The 21,807-nt window shown below is 36.3% G+C and overlaps 2 protein-coding genes across 5 annotated transcripts; both read right to left on the reverse strand.

Annotated features, from left to right (window-relative positions):
* Window positions 1–1,070: 1,070 nt before the first annotated feature.
* On the reverse strand, window positions 1,071–6,593 carry LOC132129273 (ankyrin repeat and SOCS box protein 8-like). 3 transcript variants are annotated; one of them, XM_059540803.1, is made up of 4 exons: window positions 6,548–6,593; window positions 4,443–4,627; window positions 4,264–4,368; window positions 1,071–2,708 (listed from the first exon to the last, which is right to left on the reverse strand). In XM_059540803.1, exons 2-4 carry the CDS (start codon window positions 4,569–4,571, stop codon window positions 2,073–2,075), a joined length of 870 nt encoding a protein of 289 aa, XP_059396786.1. In that variant the 5' UTR covers window positions 4,572–4,627; window positions 6,548–6,593; the 3' UTR covers window positions 1,071–2,072. The 3 variants fall into 3 exon arrangements, with proteins under 3 accessions (XP_059396786.1, XP_059396785.1, XP_059396784.1); XM_059540802.1 differs by lacking the exon at window positions 6,548–6,593 and adding an exon at window positions 6,336–6,534; XM_059540801.1 differs by lacking the exon at window positions 6,548–6,593 and adding an exon at window positions 6,246–6,534.
* Window positions 6,594–10,241: 3,648 nt separating this feature from the next.
* LOC132129690 (la-related protein 4-like) lies at window positions 10,242–20,758 on the reverse strand. Of its 2 annotated transcripts, XM_059541354.1 has the most exons (17): window positions 20,177–20,758; window positions 17,701–17,827; window positions 15,925–16,056; window positions 15,702–15,789; window positions 15,444–15,580; window positions 15,253–15,356; window positions 15,058–15,168; window positions 14,923–14,976; window positions 14,629–14,841; window positions 14,438–14,541; window positions 13,834–13,875; window positions 12,922–13,131; window positions 12,543–12,594; window positions 12,271–12,429; window positions 12,061–12,185; window positions 11,789–11,981; window positions 10,242–10,755 (listed from the first exon to the last, which is right to left on the reverse strand). In XM_059541354.1, the coding sequence occupies exons 1-17, from the start codon at window positions 20,288–20,290 to the stop codon at window positions 10,369–10,371; spliced, it is 2,352 nt and encodes a 783-aa protein (XP_059397337.1). In that variant the 5' UTR covers window positions 20,291–20,758; the 3' UTR covers window positions 10,242–10,368. The 2 variants fall into 2 exon arrangements, with proteins under 2 accessions (XP_059397337.1, XP_059397338.1); XM_059541355.1 differs by lacking the exon at window positions 13,834–13,875.
* Between the last annotated feature and the right edge of the window lie 1,049 nt (window positions 20,759–21,807).

Genomic DNA, 21,807 nt, shown 5'->3' on the forward strand with positions numbered 1-21,807 from the left:
ATTAAGAAACTGTAGCTCATTTATTTTATTTTATTTTATTTTAACTTTGAATGTTGCGATGGATGTGAATGTAAATCATGTTCTTACTCTAAAATAGAATATTTTTAATTGTGACATTTTTTTCAATATTAACGCCAGACTTTTTTCTTAAAGACTTTTAAAGAAGTTTTTTTTTTTCAGTCTTTTAGGTTTAAAATCTTGATCAGCAAAATACCGATTTTGCTGTGCATTAACCATGTAAAGCGATGATGAAACTGAATGTGATGGCCTTGAAAGCAGAAGGAGGTTGTTTGCAGAGGGCCTTTATTCCGTCCTGCTGTAGTTTCCTTCCTGACCGATTTATATTCTCTTAAAGAGGACATCCTGTGCTTAGAATGGAGTTTAAATAAAGCATGATGCAAAACACAAATTCACTTGCTGAAGTCAGGAAGCGAAATGTTTGTAATTAAAATACAATTCTTTCTCGTTATTACATTTCCTATTCAGAAAATAAAAACATGGATTCACGGAAAGCGTTTTTTAAAGTCTTAAAAAACTTACCGAAAATGTTCATGACAATCAAATGTTTTTGATAATTAATATAAAATAGTCTTAGTAAGCAATGACTGCATGACTGTTTATTTCTGTTTATTTAGCTGTTATAAATAAATATAGGTTATTTTTTTTCTTGAAGGTCTGATATGTTAAAAAATATAATTTTTTACAAACCAGGTAAATGGCAAAATTCTGTAGCTTTAGCTGACTGTTTTATATCATGTGGTATTCCGGCACCCTCTACTGGTTAAAATTATACACACGTAACTTATCTAATGTTTCTTATCTTGATTTGTTCATAATAACGTTCAGGTTTCACTTGTTTAGGAGAAAAAACTGCAGTAAAACACTTGCAACAATGCATGGGGGATTTTACTGGTTAGACTGCATGCATAAAACTAGATGTAAGCACCACATACCTCTTAATCAAGCAATATAACAACAGTGAAATGAAAACAACTGAAAAAAAAATAATAATATTATATATACTTGTGGACCTCAAAGTTATATATATATATATATATATATATATATATATATATAAAATAATTTTCAGGTCCACAAGATGTGACACTAATGTTGACATGAATTCAGTTAAGACATCCCATTCACGGTTTACAAGCATTTATAATGATCATGCAAACATGACACTGAAGCTAAAAAAAAAATGTAACATTCCTATTACTGACAGAATATTCTTGTTAAGGTTTGCTGTGTTTTCATCTCAAAGGCAAAAGTACAGCTCACTTTCAGCACCAAAAAAAAGGAGTACAATCCAACACACTAAACCAGTTAATTTTCAAGATAAATATTCATAATTCCCAAAGTGATAGATGGACATTGATATTGATTTGAAATCCAATTAAGTGTTCAGACATTGTTCTGCTTCAAAATGCCAGAGATTAGTAAACAAATATAAAACAAGGTTACTTTGTGGTAAATTTACTATATTTTTGCAAAATTTCACCCATTTTTCCAAGATTATTTTTGATGACTGGGAAGCCTCATAAAATTATTTAACAAAAAAGCTAATATTTATTTGACTTAAAAATGTTATCTAAAGGTTTACTATCTTAAAAAAAATTAATGCATAAATAAAAACTTTTATCTTCAAGTATAAGTTTGAAATAAAGGTAATATATAATTAGAACTTACAAGTGCTGTCAAAGTGTTATTTGTGTGTACATATGATTTACTGTTAAATATTTTTTTTTGTTATTTTCTTGTTTTTGCAATTAGAGTATTTCTCATATTATCTACTGATATTTTAACATTATGGGTTCATAAGTGGTTTATTACCATCTCTCTCCTACCAGATCAGTATTTCTCTGCACCAAAGCACATAATTGTACTGCAACCCAAGTCTGAATTTGCTTGATAACATTATAGCAACAAACAAAACGTGAAACTTCCTCACTTATTCACCCACTGTATATGGACAGACACACGTCAGATTGCACTCTGATTACAATCACATGTTCACGTACACAGAAGACATCTACCTCCTCCACGTCTGACATTAAGGACAGTCTTCTCGCTCAGTCTCTGAGGAGCACATATTCTTTCACTGACTCTGGAAGCGGGAGCTGTTTTACTGCAGATGGAAGGTACTGAACTCCCAGGCTGTTACGAACGGCGCAGCGCGCCAATGCTCGCAATGAAGGCGGTTGGGCTACGAGGCTAGTGAGTCGAGCCAGTAACTGAGGATCTTTACTGAGCTCACGTGGTAAAGAGCCATCGGCCCTGCGGATCTCGAACCTCCCCGCGGCGCGGGAAAGCAGCTCCAGGCACTCTTCCTCCTGTTCCGTGCCCAGGCCCCGAGCCAGCAGCGCCACCAGCCGAGAGATGGGCGTCTGGCCCTTTAGATTGGTGACGTGGACTTGAGCGCCGTACTCTAGCAGCACACGGACACTCTCCAGGTTGCCTTTCATGGCTGCCCAACTGAGGGGTGTGTCGTTATTGTAATCCCGGACATTCGGACACGCGCCGCTCTCTAACAGGGCCCGTACACACTCAGGGTTATCTTTGAAGGCAGCCCAGTGCAGTGGCGTATCCTTGTTGCCGTCCAGAGCATTTGGCTGGGCCCCGTATTCTAGAAGCAGCTCCACACAACCCTCATCCTTCTCCGCTGCGTAATGCAGGGCAGTGCGGTTGTAGCCATCCAAGGCATTTACCTGTGTGAGAAAATTATTATTATTATTTTTAATTCTGAATTCAAATTCTGTCAAATTAAGTGAAAAATGTTGGGGGGATGCATCTTTTCTAATATGATAATCAAGAAGACAGACACATGAAAAAAAATGTTTTAGTGAAAACCAATGTTTTTCAGGATTCATTGATGAATAGAAAGTTCACATCAACAGCATTTATTTGAAATATAAATACTTTATATTATTATCAATGTCTTTACAATCACTTTTGATCAATTTTATGCATCCTTGCTGAAAAAGTTTTCATTTCTTTTAGAAAAAAATAATACTGTCTGCAAAATTTTTGAATGGTAGTGTACATATATTTTAACCAAACTTTCTCAAATATGATTAAAAACTTAAAGGGATAGTTCACCCAAAAATGAAAATTATGTCATTAATAACTCACCCTCATGTTGTTCCAAACCCGTAAGACCTCCGTTTATCTTCGGAACACAGTTTAAGATATTTTAGATTTAGTCCACGATACATTGACTCGAGAACAAGTGAATCTTTTGTTCTTTACCTGGCTCAGCTCGGTGTTCATCTTCAGTTCTCTCTTCACAGCAGTTCAGTCAGTGTACTGTTTGAGTACATGAATTAATCCAGGATATTGGTTTGTTTGAACTCAGAGGGAGTGTCATTCACATTAAAAAAGTTAACAGCTTAAGTCATTTGTGGATTAATGCTTACTGGAGATCCGAACCGTTTCAAACGATTCAGTTCGGTTCGGTGAACTGGTTCAAGAAGATCCGGTTACATCAAATGATTCGTTCGCGAACCGGATATCACTTGAACGCACTCACAACAGACCCGGAAGAGAAGACAATGCTAAATAAAGTCATAGTTTTTGTTATTTTTGGACCAAAATGTATTTTCGATGCTTCAAAAAATTTTAACTGACCCTCTGATGTCACATGGGCTACTTTGAAGACGTTTTTATTACCTTTCTGGACATGGACAGTATACCATACATAGATTTAACTAAATCTAAAATATCTTAAACTGTTGCGAAGATGAACGGAGGTCTTACGGGATTGGAACAACATGAGGGTGAGTCATTAATGACATAATTTTCATTTTTGGGTGAACTATCCCTTTAAGTCTGCCAAATCAAAGTTATGTGCTGCAACCAACAAGCAAAAATATACAGGAAAAAATTTCATAAATTATGTCATAGAGAGGAACCCTGCAGATGCATGACTGAGTATTAAAGATAATAATATAGTTTAAACTTTTTATAACAAAAACCTAATGATTGAAAATAACGATTTAATAACTTTTTTGAAAAATAACAATTAAGATTATTCAAAATGTAAGAAAATAAATCTTGACATGTTTTAAACTGGATTTGAAAAACCTTTAATCACTTACTTGCCACAGAGCCCTTAACAACTTAACAGTAAAATGTGTAATTGCTCCGCCACTAGTGGCAAAAAAAAAAAAACGCTTTACTTTTAAACTGTCAAAACACTGAATTTAGGGAATTGACTTCCGTTTGCAAACTCAAAAAAAAAAAATGACTCCTGTTACATTGTACCTCAGCACCTTTCTCAAGCAAAAGCTCCACGCAATCAGCATCAGCCACCATACAGGCACAGTGCAGGGGCTTCAGCGTGCCATGCATCCGGTTCACATCTGCTCCCTGTCAAAGAAGCACATATTCATTCAGAACGCAATATATGAAAGACTATCTAAAACTTTGGTAACACAACTCACCCTGCGTATAAGGTCTTCCACATTATCATGTGGGAAGGAGCGAATGGCAGCTATGGTTCGAATGAGTCTTTCTGACAATGAGTATTTGCTTTGAATACTCTGCATGATGTACCACATAGTAGAGCTCATGTGGAACTAAAGGACATTTCACCCAGATCGGGTGACACCGCACCGAAATGAAATGGCTGTGAAAGGGAGAAAAATAATCAAAGAAAAAAGAAAACAGAAAACTGATTAACAAGAGAATGAAGTTGATAGAACAAGTAATATCTTTACATTAGGAATCATACAGTCATTCAATCTCTTTAAAGACAATACCAATAGTGCATCAAGTATTGCTTTATGCCAACTGTGATGTGCTTACTGCCATGTTTACAATTTATTTAATAATAATAATTATGATAATAATAATCAGACAATAATCAAAATAAATATAATAAATGTCAATAAATATGTTAAACAAATAAATGATATAATACTAATAAATATTTATAATATATTTATTTATATGATACATTTATAATAAATACAATTATGAATAACCTTGCAAATATTAAAAATACATACATGCAAATATATAGCTAATAAAAAATTTAACTATTTAATTTCTCATCAAAATTAGAACTTTATTTTTACATCAATTTGCCTGTTAAAATAAAGTATATACTGTTTTACAATAGTTTTAGCTGTTTTTATTTATTGTTTTGTTTATAGACTATTGTGCTTATTTAATCTTTAACTTCTTCAATTTCAATAATTTTTATATTTTTTGAAGATTTTTTTCACACATTATTTGTTTATTTATTTTTTTGGTTCATATTGGTAACGAGGATCAACAATGTAGCTCTTCAAAACATTTGTTCATTCATTTCATTATTTTCTTTTTTTGCAAATTGTGCTACTCCATCTAACGTTAGGTAATAAGTGGGTTATATCACATTTCAGACATATTGTTTATAGTAATATAATATGTGACCCTGGAGCACAAAACCAGTCTTAAGTCGCTGGGGTATATTTTTAGTAATAGCCAAGAGAAAAAAAAAAAAAAAAAACATTGTATGGGTCAAAATTATTGATTTTTCTTTTATGCCAAAAACAGTTAGGATATTGAGTAAAGATCATGTTAAATAAAGATATTTAGTAAATGTCCTACCGTAGATATATAAAAACGTATTTTTTGATTAGTTAGTTGTCCAGTTTTGATTTGGACAACTTTAAAGGTGATTTTCTCAGAATTTAGATTTTTTTTTAACGTACACCCTCAGATTCCAGATTTTCAAATAGTTGTATCTCAGGCAAATATTGTCAGATCCTAATAAACCATACATCAATGGAAAGCTTATTTATAAAACTTTTAGATTATGTATAAATCTTAATCTCGGAAAATTGACACTTAAAACTGTTTTTTGTGGTCCAGGGTCACATATAGTTATTCTTTGTGTAGCAGGTGCCTGCCACACTCGCTCTGTCTTATAAATATTGATCAAAGCATGCATGCAACATGGTCATGCTAATAAAGAATAAAGCAAAGGGTCAGTTTGCTGTTCGCCTCGTGTTGTCATTCTGTCAACAAAAGCTCCCATGACAGATCAGCTAGCGAAGAAACACAAGCTTTAACAAGCAAATGAAGTCTAAAACATGACAGCTTAATAGAGCAGAGAAGACTTGCTGTTTTTTTAAAAGGCAGGTTTATGTTTATCTATTACTTATTTCTGTAACGTATGCGTCCTACCGGAGTGAACTAACGTTAGCCGTTTGAAGCTAGTTTCGAGACCCGGGACATGAAATAATATATTTTCTTACCTCTGGATCGTCTTTAGCGCAAGTGCTCGAATAAAACAAAAGCAAAACGCAAAGTATGTAATCGAAGACAATTAAGTGTTAAAACGGTACCTGCAAGAAATGAAAACAGCTGTTGGTTTGTAGCTAATCTGCCAGTGCTCAACACAAACACGGTGACGTCACGAGAGGAAGTGACAAACAATTTTAAAATGCCATTTATCCGTCGGTTTGTATTGAAGAAACACATTTGAAGCGTGGAAATGCGTCAAAAAATATGGCTGAAATTAGTTATGCGCGTCTGTGATAGGCCATTCTTCACATACCGTACTGTTTGGGCCAAATATAGCCACGCAAACGATGGGCCCTGTGCTGAGGGGCTCCTGAGGGAATGACACTTTACCACTCAATGTCAGTGTCCTCACACTGTAGATTGTTTCCGGTTACATTACATTTTTTAAAAGAAACATCACATGAAACGGTTATAAATGTTCATAGTTTACTGTGACGAGTTCCTGTAAATTGCATTTTCAGTGGGTTTTGAGATAACTGTATAAAAAATTGACATGTATTTGCCAGTTGCCTATGCTTTTGTTAAAATGTACCCTCCAGAATAGCAATTAGTTAAGTTAGTCTGAGATTTATCAAACTTTATGACTTTGTAATTATACACATAATTTTGTGTATGTGTGATAATGTCTGCACAGTGTCCCTTACATAAAGACTACAACTCAAAATTAATCACGGTCTTAAATTTTTTTTTTATATTAAAAATTCGTTTTTTTTTATTCAGCAAGGATGCATTAAATTGTTTAGAACTGAAAGTAAAGACTTGCATTTTTACAACAACAAAAAATATATATTTCAAATTAACCGTTTGAACTTTTTATTCTAAAAATCCCGATACAAGTATTATGGTTTCCACAAAAAAAAAATGTAAATAAATACAAAATAAAGCATGTTTTCAACATTAAGAAATGCTTCTTGAGTAGCAAATCAGCATATTAAATTTCTGAAAAATCATGCGACACTGAAGACTGGAGTAATGACAATGAAAATTCAGCTTTGCCATCACAGAAATAAATTACATTTTTCAGTATGTTAAATTAAACAATATCACTGTATTTTTGATCGAATAAATGCAGCTTCAGTGGACAAAAAAATCAAACATTTGAATGGTAGTGTACAGTACATCAGGAAACGTCTGGGAAAAATGACACTCTTTAATTTCCTATATTTGAAAACTAAACCATAATAATACGAACTAAAAGCCCCTTCTTAGGTAAAATAAATTATGAAACTATTTAACTAATATAAAAGAATGTAACTAATATAAAATAGTCTAACTAATATATAGTATTTACTTGATTTCTATATATTTCTTGTTAACCAGAAAAAGGCAACACTAAATAATTTGACAACAAATTAGAAATAATACAGCAAATGAACCAGACAAAGGTAAGGCCAAAACAAAATAATTTATTTTCTTTTTGTGACATTTTATGCAGACAGCTAGAATTTAGTGTCTCACTTCAATCCATTGTTATATAATTCTTCCCTTTGCCACACCAACCCCAAATCAATTAACAGTAATAACCCAAACATTAAAGAGAAATTTGCTATTTTCTGTAGATTTCTGCAAGCCTGTCAACATCAATATCATTACCTTATGCTCCTAGTATAATTTCACATTACATGACAATAAGATTTTTTAACAAGTTAGTGCATTTCATTATCCTAAACCACTAGCTGCTCATATTCATTAATGAAAACAAGAAAGAAAAAAAAGCCCCAGTGATTTGTTATTTACTGCATTACCAAGCCTCTAGTAAATGCATCAAGTATTTTCTCTGCTGAAATCTCAAAAAAATAAAACAAATGTTAAATCTGTGATTCTCTCCCAATGTCTTTTTGTACATAAGTCATGATAAACTTACAAGGGACAGGGGAGTGTATTGGAGATGGACAGCAGAATTAAAATAAATTAAAAATATTTTTTAAAAGCAATACTTTACAATGAATTGAACAGCAATACTGTATCCTCCTGATTAAACATTCAAATAACAGCACCAATTCACCACAGCAATATTTTGTAGTGAACGCACCCCTGCTATTCATTTTCCTCTCAGTCACTATCAGGTACCATCTACCAATGCATCGGTCAATTTCTAATTACCCAAACACATGCCACCCAAATCACAAAAAAAAAGAAAAAGAAATACACGCTGACATTGGCATAGCAATGACAACACTCACATTACCTTGGCAAACCTATAAGAAACCTTGCAGCAATCATAACGAGGATTTTGAACAGATATTGACATTTATCCAACAGTCAAAATGCTCATTTTAGGGAGGAAGAAATGTATTCGTTTAAATATGGGGTTTGTATTACAATTCATGGAGGACATAATCAGGGGAAATCAAGTATATAACATTTGATTCTCCTTTGAATCTCAACTCCTTCAAACTATAAAACTGCATGAAATGACTGTGCCTTTTAAGCATTGCCGAATTGGAAGTTAATATAAATATGAGACTAGTACGGGTGCTGTAAATGACAGGAATGAGATGAAACGTCAACCCTGAGCTAGAAAACCCACTCTGGGCATTACATTTCCACATAAATCATCAAATCAGCACTGTAGATTTTGGTTGCTTTCTTCCACTGAAACACAAAAAGACAAGCTGAATCTGCCTTAATTTAGAAACAATTGCTTGGATATAACAGTGGTAACCATGTTTGATCATTTCAACAGTAATGGATAGAAACTAAACTTCAGACCAGCTTGAGCTATATCAGGACGACCAACAGCTACTGATTATTAATATAAGAAAACCTCTAAATAAGAACCAATCCACATAACGAACATGATTCTTGACTCTGCCTTGCAATATCCTAATCCACCACCACAACCTTGTTGTAAACATAGTCAAGAACCTGACTGATTTTCAGGATATTTGAGTGGACATTCGAGCGGTCCAGGAAGGAGAATGCACAAAAAACAAAAAGGACTAATCTGAGATGACACAAAGTTCATGAGTGCCTATGTACCAGACTGTTAAGAGTTATCATTCACAGGCTGTTGGTTACTCAAACTAGCTACAAAAACAATGACAAATCACACATAAAAGAAAAAAGAAAAAAAAGAAACAAATCACCCATTAGCAAATCAGTGACATAACAGCATCATAATTGGCAGGCTTTGACTTCTTGAAGTGATAGTAGGCTATATATCTGAATCAATAACAAGGCTCCAAAGTTGATCATAAGTAAATCTGAGCACCCGTTCCAGAATTAATCACTACAGTATGTCACACAAACTAAAGCATAACTCCAGACCAAATCGCACTGTCAGCCCTAAAGATACTTGCAAAATTACTCACTCAAGCACGCATGGCATATTCTACACAGGATCTAAATCCCAGATGAATTGACTCTAAAGCAAACCACATCCTTCCACACGAAGGTTCATTTACATGGTCAAACCACCGCAGGGGTCGAGCGCCCAGTGTCCCGTGATTGCGAATGAAGCAACCGAAAACAAAAGAAAAGAAAAAGATGAATCATTGCATGTCAAAGTGATATCTTTGTATAGGTAAATGACATCATTTATGCATGTTCCTTTTCTTAGTGCATATGATCTTTGCAGACCACCATCAGGGCCACCAGACCTCTCATTTTCACCTCTCCAAAACTAAGAGAGGCCACCCTCCTTTCAAGAAGAGAAAAAAAAAATCACCATGGATTTACATTCTGAAGGGACATTGTCAAGTTAGAAGCATAAAATGTTTTTTTTTTTTTTCTCTATTCAATGGCGTCCTTCAGCAAGCAACAACTGGTTCCAATTTCTGATGCCCGTTTTGCCTGGATACCCGAGTCTGTGCATTGTCACTTCATGAGACTTTTCCTCTGGAAGTGCTCCAGGCAGGAGAGGTGAATACCATTTTAAATTTTGAATTTGATATCATATTTAATATCTTATACACACCTTTTATTTATATATTTATATATATATATATATATATATATATATATATATATATATATATATATATATGCTTATATTCATTTATATATATTTACATATTCTTCTTATATATGCGTGTGTAAATATTCATACATTAAGGATTCTGTTTAGAGTCTTTACTTTGGCGATATGGGGGGGATGTTCTGCTCTTTTCCAGTGTGTCTGGAACCTCCCTGGGGGGAACCACGATGGCCAAAAGGAGGGCGTCTCTGCTGCTCCCGTAGCTTGAACCCCCCTGTACTGGTTCTGGGGGGTCCATTGCTGCGAGAAAAGCCCTGGGAGTCACGGGCCAGTCGGCCCTCCCTGGCCTTGCAGTTTCCCCCTGTATCCTGAGGGCGCTCCTGTTTGTTTGCAGGGCTGGAGGGCTGCTCCTCCTCCTTGTTGACGCGCAGCTCTCTCAGAGGCTGCGTACTGGCATTGTTGAGGCTGGAAGTGGATGCTGGAGGAGGGGGATCCTTAGGTGGTCGCTGGCATACTTCGGCGTAACTGAGTTTACGAGGTTCCTGAAGACAAGAGGAGAACATTTTGAAGTATATTGAATTAGCAATAGCCTTTCTCAACTAAATATTCAAAGATAGGTTAGGATAGCTGTGGTATATGTAAATGTCTGAGAGACTTAATTGAATCTATGTCTGTTTTAGTGTTGAGTTAGATGGAGGGGGTTAATGTATTTGACCATGTAAAAACCATATGTAAATAAATTAGACATGATCAGCATAGAAAAGAAAAAAAAAGACATTACTATTGCAAAAAAGGTTATTATTAATAATAATAAAAATAATATTTTACCCAACATCAGTAAAATTACAATGCTAATATTTAGTCTTAATTTCAAACATTCAACCATAGAGGTAACCAAAGAAAATATGTATATTAATAAGATTTTATATATATATTTTTTTATAGATTTATACACTCGGATCTTATTTTATTAAAATAAAACTATAAACTGAAATATTGCAAAATATTGACATTTTCAATCAAATATATGCAGACTTAGCTTCTGTAAAATTATGAACAGTAGTGCACATTGATAATTGTGTTGATTAAGTGGTTTAAAAGACTAATATTTCTACTGTATTTTGTGGTAAAAATATGCATATAGAATTCAGATTTTAGCAAAGCTTGTCAAAATTAAATAAAAACTAAGTTACATGGTAGCAATATTTTATATGCAATATTTACACCACAAAACATACATTGTACAATGTATTGTAATATGTTGTAACAGACTGTACTATGCAAATATATAAAAAAAATAAAATAAAAATTGCAAGAGGAGAGTGAGGGAAAATGAATCACCCAGGTCAAAAAGACAAAGACAAACAAACAAAAACCACAAATCTAGAAACAGGGCAGTTTAATTTGTAGGACAGATTAGAAAGAATGAAAAAGTGGAGAGAGAAAATGAGAAAAAAAGAATAGGGCCTTGAACCTACTTCCCACTGAATACAGAGTCTATAGTTCTTCAGAAAGACCACTGACTACTTGGTACTTCTAAATATAATCATCCGCCTGAGAGAGGCTAGAACTCACCAGCGCGGGGGTACTGGGGGGGGCAGTGTCAGATTGGGGGGCTGCAGGCGTGGCCGAGGTGGCCTGAGGCTTTGGACCAGAAGCTGTGGGGACAGGGTTGGGTGGCACGGCTGTGACAGGGGCAGAGGTCACAGACGTCTCTTTATAGACCGGAGGCTCCACCTTCTCCGGTTTCTTCTCCAGGTGGTTGGAGCTACAAAACACAAGTAGCTAATCTCAAACACTAATAAAAACAAGATTCTGAATGCCAGCCATTTATAACAATCGCTTACCTGGAGGTCACAGGATCAGGGATGTGAGCAGTCATCTTGGCTACAGGCTGGGTGGGCCTGGAGACGGTCTCCTCTGAGGCTGGGGCTGCGGGACTCACAGCAGGCTCTTTGTTTGAATCCTGTTGCTGGAGAGAAATAAAACAACAAACGATGAACAAAAACAAAAACAATCAGAGTGGTGTAAAAGCTGTTTATCTTATATTAACATACCTTTTCCCTATTCAGGCCCCGTACAACATCAGAAAGGCGGTTCTCCAGCACAGGCTCCCCCGGCGGACTGGCAGAGCAGCCTGGCAGCGGAGGGAAGTTGGAGGCAGCCAAGTCAAACTTGGGGGGTGGTACCCTGACTTGAGACAGGGGAAATGGTCTCTGTAAAAAAAACAGAGAGAATATATATATATATATATATATATATATTAATAGGGCATAAATAGAAAGAGGTTTAACTGTAATCAGCAACACAATAAATAGAAATGTATTACTGTTGTGCGATCATCCTCTCGCCGCCTTCGAGTGCCTCTGTATGTCGTTCTCCTGAAAACAAAAGATTAATCCAAATTTACAAAATGTGCAATCTGACTGAATTTGAATTTAAATGACATTCCAAAGAGGTGAAACACGCTGTAATTGCACTAGTTCACAAGGCTAAACTAAACGAAAATTAAAAGACTACATTTTGTAGGTCACATGGGATTCTGAAAAGGAAGTAGGGCTGCAAGTAGGAAGTAGGGCTTTTTTTTTGTAAGAAATTACTACTTTTATTCAGCAAGGACCTTTTAAACTGATCAAAAGTGACAGTAGAGACATTTATATTGTTACAGTAGATGACATTCAGTATTATAAAAGGGAAACTTGACAAACCTTCCATGTCCCACCATGGTACCATCATCATTCGGATCATTGGAAGCTAGGTGTGGAAAAGATGAGTTGAGCTCAGTGGATGACAGCACTGGCCCGGCGCTGGAGGGAGGCTGAGGACTGTGCAAACCAGACAGTCCATCCACAAGAGCCACCGGGGACACAGTGGAAGACAGACCATCATTAGCTCTCGTCTGAGGCTTCACATGATTCCTACATAAAGCAGAAACAGAAGAAAACATGAGATTTGCTTCTATGTAACAGTGTCCATACAAATGTCTTTTTGCTAAACAACGGGCAGCATGCAATGGCTCCAAAAAAAAAAAGAGAAGACGACAAACAGGCAAATTCGTTGAAACCGGTATATTTTTTCCTGCCAGTGAGCTTACATTGTCTTCTATCCCAATTTTTTCTAGATTACTGTCTGTAGTAAACTCACTTCAGGCATTTAAATTAGGGCTGTAAATGTAGTAAAATAAAAAAATTTTAGTTAACATTTTTAGCTAAAAATTTATTTTACACAAATTCTGTCAGCCCTTAATCTAAATGTTTCTTTAAATGAATAAACAGACAGAAATGTTTAAACACCATTCATGAAGATAATTCAACACAAAAAGCTGTTAGTGTGATGATTTGAGTGTGAATATAATAAATTATGCAAATGAGTAAAACACACACAAAGGAAATGTAATTCTCTTTCTGACAGAAGTTGCAAAATATGCATTCTGTGTGTCTGAAAGATCGTTTGAATCAAGGTGATGATAATTGCAATAATAATTTTCTCCTATAACCCTCCCCCATTCGTTTTGTTAGTAAACCAGTTAGCTGAACACCAAAGCTGGTATTTTAGTCATCTGGAGAGGATAGTAAGAATGGATTGATGATTGTTGATATTTGAAGTTTTTGAAGTTGTACCTGAAGGCATTTATTACATTCTTTCTTGAATAGAGTGGAACACTGTGGGAACAGTAAAAAAAAATTCCAAGTGATCTACTGTAACTGCCTATATTCTTACACTACAGAAAAGAAGCTTGTACATGAATAAAACTTCTTGTATCAAATACAAAAAATGGGAAAGCAGATTTCAGACATCCTTTTACAATAGAGTACAACAGTGCCTGTCCACCTTTTCAACAGCCTTGGTTCTGGAAGTATTTTTTCTCCATGGGAGTAAGAAAAAGAAAAAAGTAATCCTTGAGTTCTAACAGACAAAAAAACCTAAGAAACAAGACTGTGTAGTGTGTACACACAGACTTTAATGAGGCAAAGAATTACAATCCCTAGAAACACTGTGAATATACCATTATATACCATGTATACCATATACCATTGATTTTAACCTCACAGCTTGCAGTAATGCTGTCTTTTAACGATTTAGAAGTTATCATCAATTCCCTTACCTAGAGAAAATAAATCTGCTTGCCAGAACCCTGTTGCACTCTATAGTGAGTTTAGAACTAGACAGTTAATTAATTCAAAATAAACTGGTGGTAGAATGAAAGAGCCCAACTTGACCCACCGGTTCCTGCTAAAGGGACGGTTAAGGTTGAGAGAATTTGAGCCAGTTTTGTAGTGTCCAGCTGAGCTAAATCCATTGACGAAACCACTGTTGGGAAAAGGTGCCTGTGGATAACAGCATCAGTCAAAATAATGAAATGCAAAAATGTATTGTCAGGTCAAACTAAAAAAAAAAAAAAAAAAAACACTTACAAGGGGAGTCTCAAAGTATGGAGTAGGAGAAGGCGTCCAGGTAGGAGGTACTATGCCATAGAGTGGGTACTGCTGCTGGGGGCTGTAAACGGGCTGCATGAAGAGATGGGAGCTGTACTGGGACTGAGTGTGAGATTGCTGAGGATACACACTGCAGTCTAGACTGCGGTAACCATTCTTTGCAAAGAAAGTGTTGATGGCTTTTATTCTGGCCTGAGAACAAAAAAAGCAGGAAGTTATTAGCCCATCTGATATAAACAAATTTAACACTGAACATTTTTGTAAAGAACTTACCATGATTGGTTTTCCCTGAAATGTCTTCACTTCTTCCCTTAAATATTTGTATGCCTGGATGGAGGTAACCCAATTAGTTTCAGATCCAAAGGCAAGCAATTTGTTTACTCTCTAAATAACAACAGAAATTCATACCTGTTGAGCGTCTGTATCCGATTGGAATGTAATGTACCAGTTGTTGTTGTGTGCAAACTCCACACTTATTACCTTGGGACAGTTGTCATTCTTGAACAAGGTTTCCACTTCCTGATAAGAAACAACAAACATGCATATAAATATAAGAGGATCCAAAGATAGCCACAGCTTCTACTTCTTGATAATATTTCTCACCTCAACAGGTGTTGTTTCAGGGACTTCTCGCAGAATAATGATGCAACGCTTGTGATTTGGCCGCACTTTTTCCCCTTTTTCGTCAACTTGGACCATAGGAGATGCTGTAGATGGTCAGAGTAATATTAATTTTGTACTTTGAATAAAAAAAATACAAAAATGGACCATACATGCAAAATGCAAGATCGTACATCTGAGGACATCCAAGATGAGATCCGTATCGGTTGTAAGGACCTTGATTCCTTCCATGCTGGCAATAGTCCAAATAGGGACAAACTGGTCACTGTCCATTTGAGATATTAAATATAGATCTTTAGATAAGTTCTCCCTGTGGGATAAAAGAGAAGCATCTGTAAACGCAGCTGATGGGAGGAGGATGGCCTTAAAGTGCTGTTTACTTAGTTGCATTTAAATTGAAAGCTTACATTGCATTACAGGACTGCACTTACCTGGAGAAACAGAACTCCAATTCTTTTTTGAGAGACTCACGCAAAGTCTCTTCAGAGACAGGCTGTTCCTCAGGGAGCTTGGACTCCACTGTGTAAACAAACCGCATAAACAAAGGTAAAAATGTGTACAGATAACAGACAACAAGGATGGATTTACAAGATTTATCTAATAAACATGTATATATGAAACTTAACATATTTCACAATTACGAACATCAAATACCATTAGTTGCTGTAGTGTGCTCAGAAACCGGGAAGCTTTGGTCAGGGGGGTCCATACCATTCACCACACCAACTACAGTACCAGAGGTGCAGTTGTCCTCAGGAGTGAAGAAGCCAGGCGTGTACGGTTTACCTACCGAGGTATCCAAGTGAACACAAATAAAAGAGCTAAATTATTAAAATCATTATTTTTATATATATATATATATATATATATAAAAAAATCCAATGCACTTCTTGGAGGAGGCTTTTCCATTGGATACTGATTTTACATGTGTAGAAAATCAGCTAGGTGCAGTTTATAATTAACAAAACGCAGGGGTCTTGTCACAAGAATGTGTCTTAAATGGTTATGTCCAGGGCAAAAGACATTTTTTTGGGAAAAAGTGAGACAACGCACAAACGCTTTGCAACTACCATTCATAGTTTGCATTCAGTCAGTTTAATAAAGTAATACTTTTACTCAGAAAGAATGCATTAAATTGGTCAAGTGACAGTAGCCGGCTTCCATCCAAAGTTGCAAATTTAACTTATGCACAAAAACATTTGTGAACAAGCACTGTTTCCATCCAATGAGTCAAAGAGAACAAAATTGTCACTTCCTGATAAACTGGCACTATACATCACTAAGAAAAGTAGGAGAAATGAATGAATATAATAATTTTCCTATTTAATACATTACTTGCATGTCAGAATGAGCAGACGAAACAATGAATGCAGATATTTCTCTCAGAAGTGGATGCTGCTGTTTGGGAACAGTTAACAGTTCTGGGAGGCGCTTATACAGAAATACTTTGATGACAGACTTTGCTCAGGCATTTCCGAATGACCATATAACAGCATTTCAGATGCTGTGGAACAAGATCATTCCGCTGGTTAGTCAGGATTTGCCATCCCACAGTGCAAAGTCACATGACTTTTTTGATGCCCTTGGAGAAATTTATTTGCAAAATGCATTTCCATTTCCCATTACTGGCATTAACCCTTTTTTGCACAAGTCAAAAATCACCTCAAGCAGAAATTTTTCTCTTCTGACTCTTTTGATTTTTTTTTTTTTTTGAGGGGAGGGGGGGGGGCTTTTTTTTTTAAACATTTTTCAAAAATATATATTTATCTCACCTAAATGTTCGATCATGCAGTGCACTTGTGGTTTTACACTCATGCAATTGTTGCACAATATACACACTGCACAAAAAAGTTGCTCAAGCAAGTGACATTTAAAATATTTTTCTTACATCACAGACATCCTAAATTAAAACTTACCACTGACTGAAAGTCACTCTACTGCCTTTTCTTTTACATTTAAATCTTTATTAAATGCAATCCTGAAGTTAAATCAAAGAACTTTGTTTTTCTACCTACACAAGTGCCATCTATTATTGCCTTATCTAAAAGTGCTCTTTTCCTTTAAAACTAGCCAACAAGCCATATGTGTTGACTGTGAGAAACAGTAGACTTCAATTATATGCATTAATGGTGTAATTACTACATTTTCGTTTACATATTTACCACAAACAATGCGCTGTTACTTTAATTCAGTGTGTACAGTGCAGCAAAAATAGACTGAAACGATCTGTGCATTGCTGCAGACACACCGCTCCTGGAACACATTGCTGGACTGCAACCGTGTGCAGTGTGAATGCTCTGCTCCATTAACATGAGCATGAAAAAAAGCAACGCATATGCACTACAAACAGAGTAATGTGAACCCGGTGTTATGTGTGAGGGCCCAGTCACATATGTGAGTGATTTACTGGCATTGTAGAGGTTTGTTTACCTTCAGCCGTATTGTTCTGGGACCAGGGGGAGGCGACGGTGCCATCCACAGGAGCTTCACTTTGTGTTGCAGGGATCTCCTGCCACACCTTGGCATTAGGGTTCAGACCAGCTCCTTTAGCGGTGACCTGGAACAACAGAAGGAAATGCATTGAATTTATTAAACCTGAAGGTTTGTTTTAAAATCTTCAAAAGACAATTTATAGTATAAGCATTGTTATCTTGTCATTCCTTATTCTCATTTGGTCTCTCATCATAAGCACGACATGCAAAACACTTCCACATCCTTCATCGACACCTTCAGTCAATACTAACACACAAAGGCAGCACGAGGTGAGCAGAATCACATGGGCTCATGTTTACAACTTGTTACTTGCCAAAACTACCACTTTCCCATTGGTCACAAGCAGCGGTTTCTTCAATCTCTCTCTGCCAGGGAAAGACTGACAGCTCCATTTCATCCAAAAACCAGACAGCTTTCACAGGACAAGAGCTGATCCACTGATCCAACAGCACTATGGAGTGTGTGATTTTGCTTTTATACACCAGTTCAATAAATAAATAATATTGTGTAACATACATTTCAGACAAATCTTGGCCAGTAAGTTGTAGGTTTCTTGTCCACCAGAAAGAAAAAAAACAATAAGCTAAAGTGTTTAGTATCCAGTCTGGAACAGCAGAGTTCCCCTCACACTGGTGATCATAAAGTGACAGAAAACACACGGTTGTCAAAACACATCATTAACATTTTTCATTTTAACACACTGTGGAAAACCAACCTTTGAAAAGACCTGAAATTATGGTAAATTACGGTTAACAAATAAGCATACAGAGTCAGACTGTCCTCTTTTTGTTTCCATCAAAATAGAAGTATCCAGAAGTCTAATGTGCACCTTTGTTCAAAAGCATTTAGTCTTCACACTTAAAAGGAAAGCATTGAAGCAGGTGCAAAAAGAAGAAGAAGAAGAAAAAAAAAAGGTTTCCATGTGTACATTTATTACACGTTTAATATTTTGGCTACAAATGTGCATCCAATAATCCATACCTGCTCATTTCACATGGCCACGGGGGCGCCATTGGGAACCGCCACCTGCTTCCTAACCCTCATCCTCCACATAAACTATCAAAAACAGCTGTTAAGCTTCGTGAGCCTGTAACAAAAACAACACTAAAGACCCTCTAGGATACTAAAGTGTTTCTAGAATACGTCAGCCTGAGGATTTAGGCCGAGAGCAGAGATTGTCATTCTCCGAAAAGCTACAGGGTTGCTACGGGTCCTCCCGAGCAAAAATGCAGGAAATATTTGGTATATTACAAGGACGTCCGCTTACAACTACACACGCAGAAACAAATATTTGATAGTTATTACTCAGAAAACCGTATAAACTCCCTAAGTCAGTGTTATAAAAAATATAATTTGGAGTTAGTCTGTTCTATTCGGTTGTAACTTCCCGAGAGCTCGTGTCACATGACTGCGACTGCGTGAATAAGCTTATGAAAGCAGGCCACTGAATAAATGTTGGCGAATTACAGCGTATTTTACGGTTGAATATGTCGGGTAAAAATCTGTAACGTTAACGTTATCCCTAGGCCAAATTGTGAATTAATCTATAACTAACAATCAAAACGTTTACATGTGTATCTTCGCTAGCATATGGGCTAATTTAACCGGTTAACTCCTGTCATGCTCGACAGTCTTAAAGGGCCAGTTCACCCAGAAATTAAAATTCTGTCACGTCGTGTCAAACTTCCTTTATTCAGTAAAAAGCAAAAGGGTGCTTGTTTGGTTGCATTTGAGTTTATTGCTATATCAGATTTATATACCATTCTTACGGCAGACACAGATTCAACAACAAATAAACATTTTATTTTAAATGTGAAATTCAGATTATTTTTTGTACACAACTCTAAGTTACATAAATATACTGTAAATGCATTTGTGACTACAAAACAGTAACATTTTTATGGGTTCATCTTAGAAAACGAGTGCTTTTATAACTCAAAACGAGATCTGTTAGGACGAGAGAGACTGACAGCCTCAAGTCTCCAATCATTTTTATTGCATCTTTTTCCAGTGGAAGTCCATAGGGACTGCGCCCCTGTCTTTCTGTGTGTTCATAAGGACTTTTTAACAATAAGAGCATGGGGAAATTGTGTTTTTGGGAGGTGAACTATCAACTGTGAGAGAGAAAGCAATCTTAAAACCACAAACATGCTGCAAAAGTTCAGCCGCATATCAGAAATGGCTTTTGTAAGCGGGACATCGAAGAGATTAATTAATCATACTGTCAACAAGAAGCGTCTTCAACAACATGGCCAGCTTGCAATTTAGGTGATGTCAGAGCTTTCAAGCTGTCTGAACGGACCGATGGCCTTATATAGCGAGCGATCATACTTCCTATGACCCTATTTTTAAGAAGGGCAACGGCCAGAGACCGATCGTCCTGTTGGGGAGGGGTGAAGAGGCCCCGACTCACCATGACGCCTGAGTCTCCCCCGGTCCCGGGTGTGATCTCGTCCTCCCCACGGGGTTTGGGTCCCGGCTCAGCCTCCTCCTGCAGCTGCGGCTCTCCGCCCTGGTCTGAACTCATCGGCCGCTCCTGGCTCACCGCGCCTCCGTCGTGCTCTCCCTGCCCCCCTCGAGTCACGCTTTTTGCTGATTGAGTAACGTTGGTTTGCTAATACACCAGTGTACGCACAGTAGGTAGTCCGGTTCAAGAACCTGAACTTGAGTGTTCGGTTATGAAAGCTCAGAATGCGAGCTGGCTGGCCAGTCACCGAATGGACTAGTTCTCCTGCTAACTAGCTGGCTAGCTATCAATGCATTAACAAATACGGCGCAAGCTCCGACGTTTGTCAACCGACGGTTGAAAATGACAGCGCAAGCGCCGAAAACAGCGATTTCGTCCCTAACGCGACTTCCTTCCGATCTACACCAGCGCCAGTGCCATAGGGTGCATTCCTAAACAGGCGATCGAAGCGGACACAGGGGACACGCACCTTACCAATGAGTAGGCAGACATCAATACAGTCCGCCACCGTCCCACACTCCTCAGCGACCTCTTGATACCCTCTGAAGCTGATCTGCTCCGCTTCCGGTTGGAGCAATGGCTTACAGTAGGCTGACTGCCAAAATAAAAGTTATATTTTACAACAGACACAAATGCAGTTTTCTTATTATACTTCTTCTGTCAACAAAGACGACTTTTTTGTGTGTTTGTCAAAAACATATTTGGCAACAGAACTCAATCTGATGATTGGTTGCTGTTGTTGTTTTTATTTGTAGTAGTAGACAGTATTAGTATTGCTAATATTAGTATTGTAGTAGTAGACAGTATGAATGTATTGCTATAATTCACGCAAAATCTAAATTCTGTCACCATTCACTCACGTTATTCCAAACCCATCACTTCTGTGAAACAAAGATATTACTATTTATAATTTTTTATTTGTATTAGGCTAGTCCATACAAAATTTTATAATTACAATTTCTAATAAAACATTTATTTATTAAATAGCATGTCTGTGAATGCCTTTTCTGAATGTAAACAGATAAATCTTAGTAAACTCAGGTAAAACTTCTCAAATTAACTCCCCCAAAATACAAAGGTGTTTTAACAGGCAGATATTTATCAATTAAAGAAACAATTTTAAAGTTTAAGAGGAAAAGAGTTTAAAGTAAAGGAGCATTTCACCCAAATAGTACATGTAAATGAAGACAATAAGTGTCATTATTTCAATAATGCATGGCAATGAATAAACATACAGATGTATTATAGCATTTCGAGGATGATCCATTCATGACTGACATTTGGTGGTTAACATACAGTAGTTCTTTGACTGGACAATTATATAAAAGTTTACTTTATATATAGGAAATTAATCTTTCTTTTCTATGAAATGTATATTCAGTCAGATCTTGTATCAAATAAAATATTGCATGAGGATGTGTTCAGTTGTTCATACTTATATATATATATATATATATATATATATATATATATATATATATAAAACAAAATAAAACATTTACTATAGCTTGAAAAATGCATGTTACATTTCATTAAAATAAATAAATTTCGGTAAATATATTTATATGAAAAAAAGG

Source organism: Carassius carassius, chromosome 46 (genome assembly GCF_963082965.1).
Source record: "Carassius carassius chromosome 46, fCarCar2.1, whole genome shotgun sequence".
Classification (NCBI taxonomy): domain Eukaryota; kingdom Metazoa; phylum Chordata; class Actinopteri; order Cypriniformes; family Cyprinidae; genus Carassius; species Carassius carassius.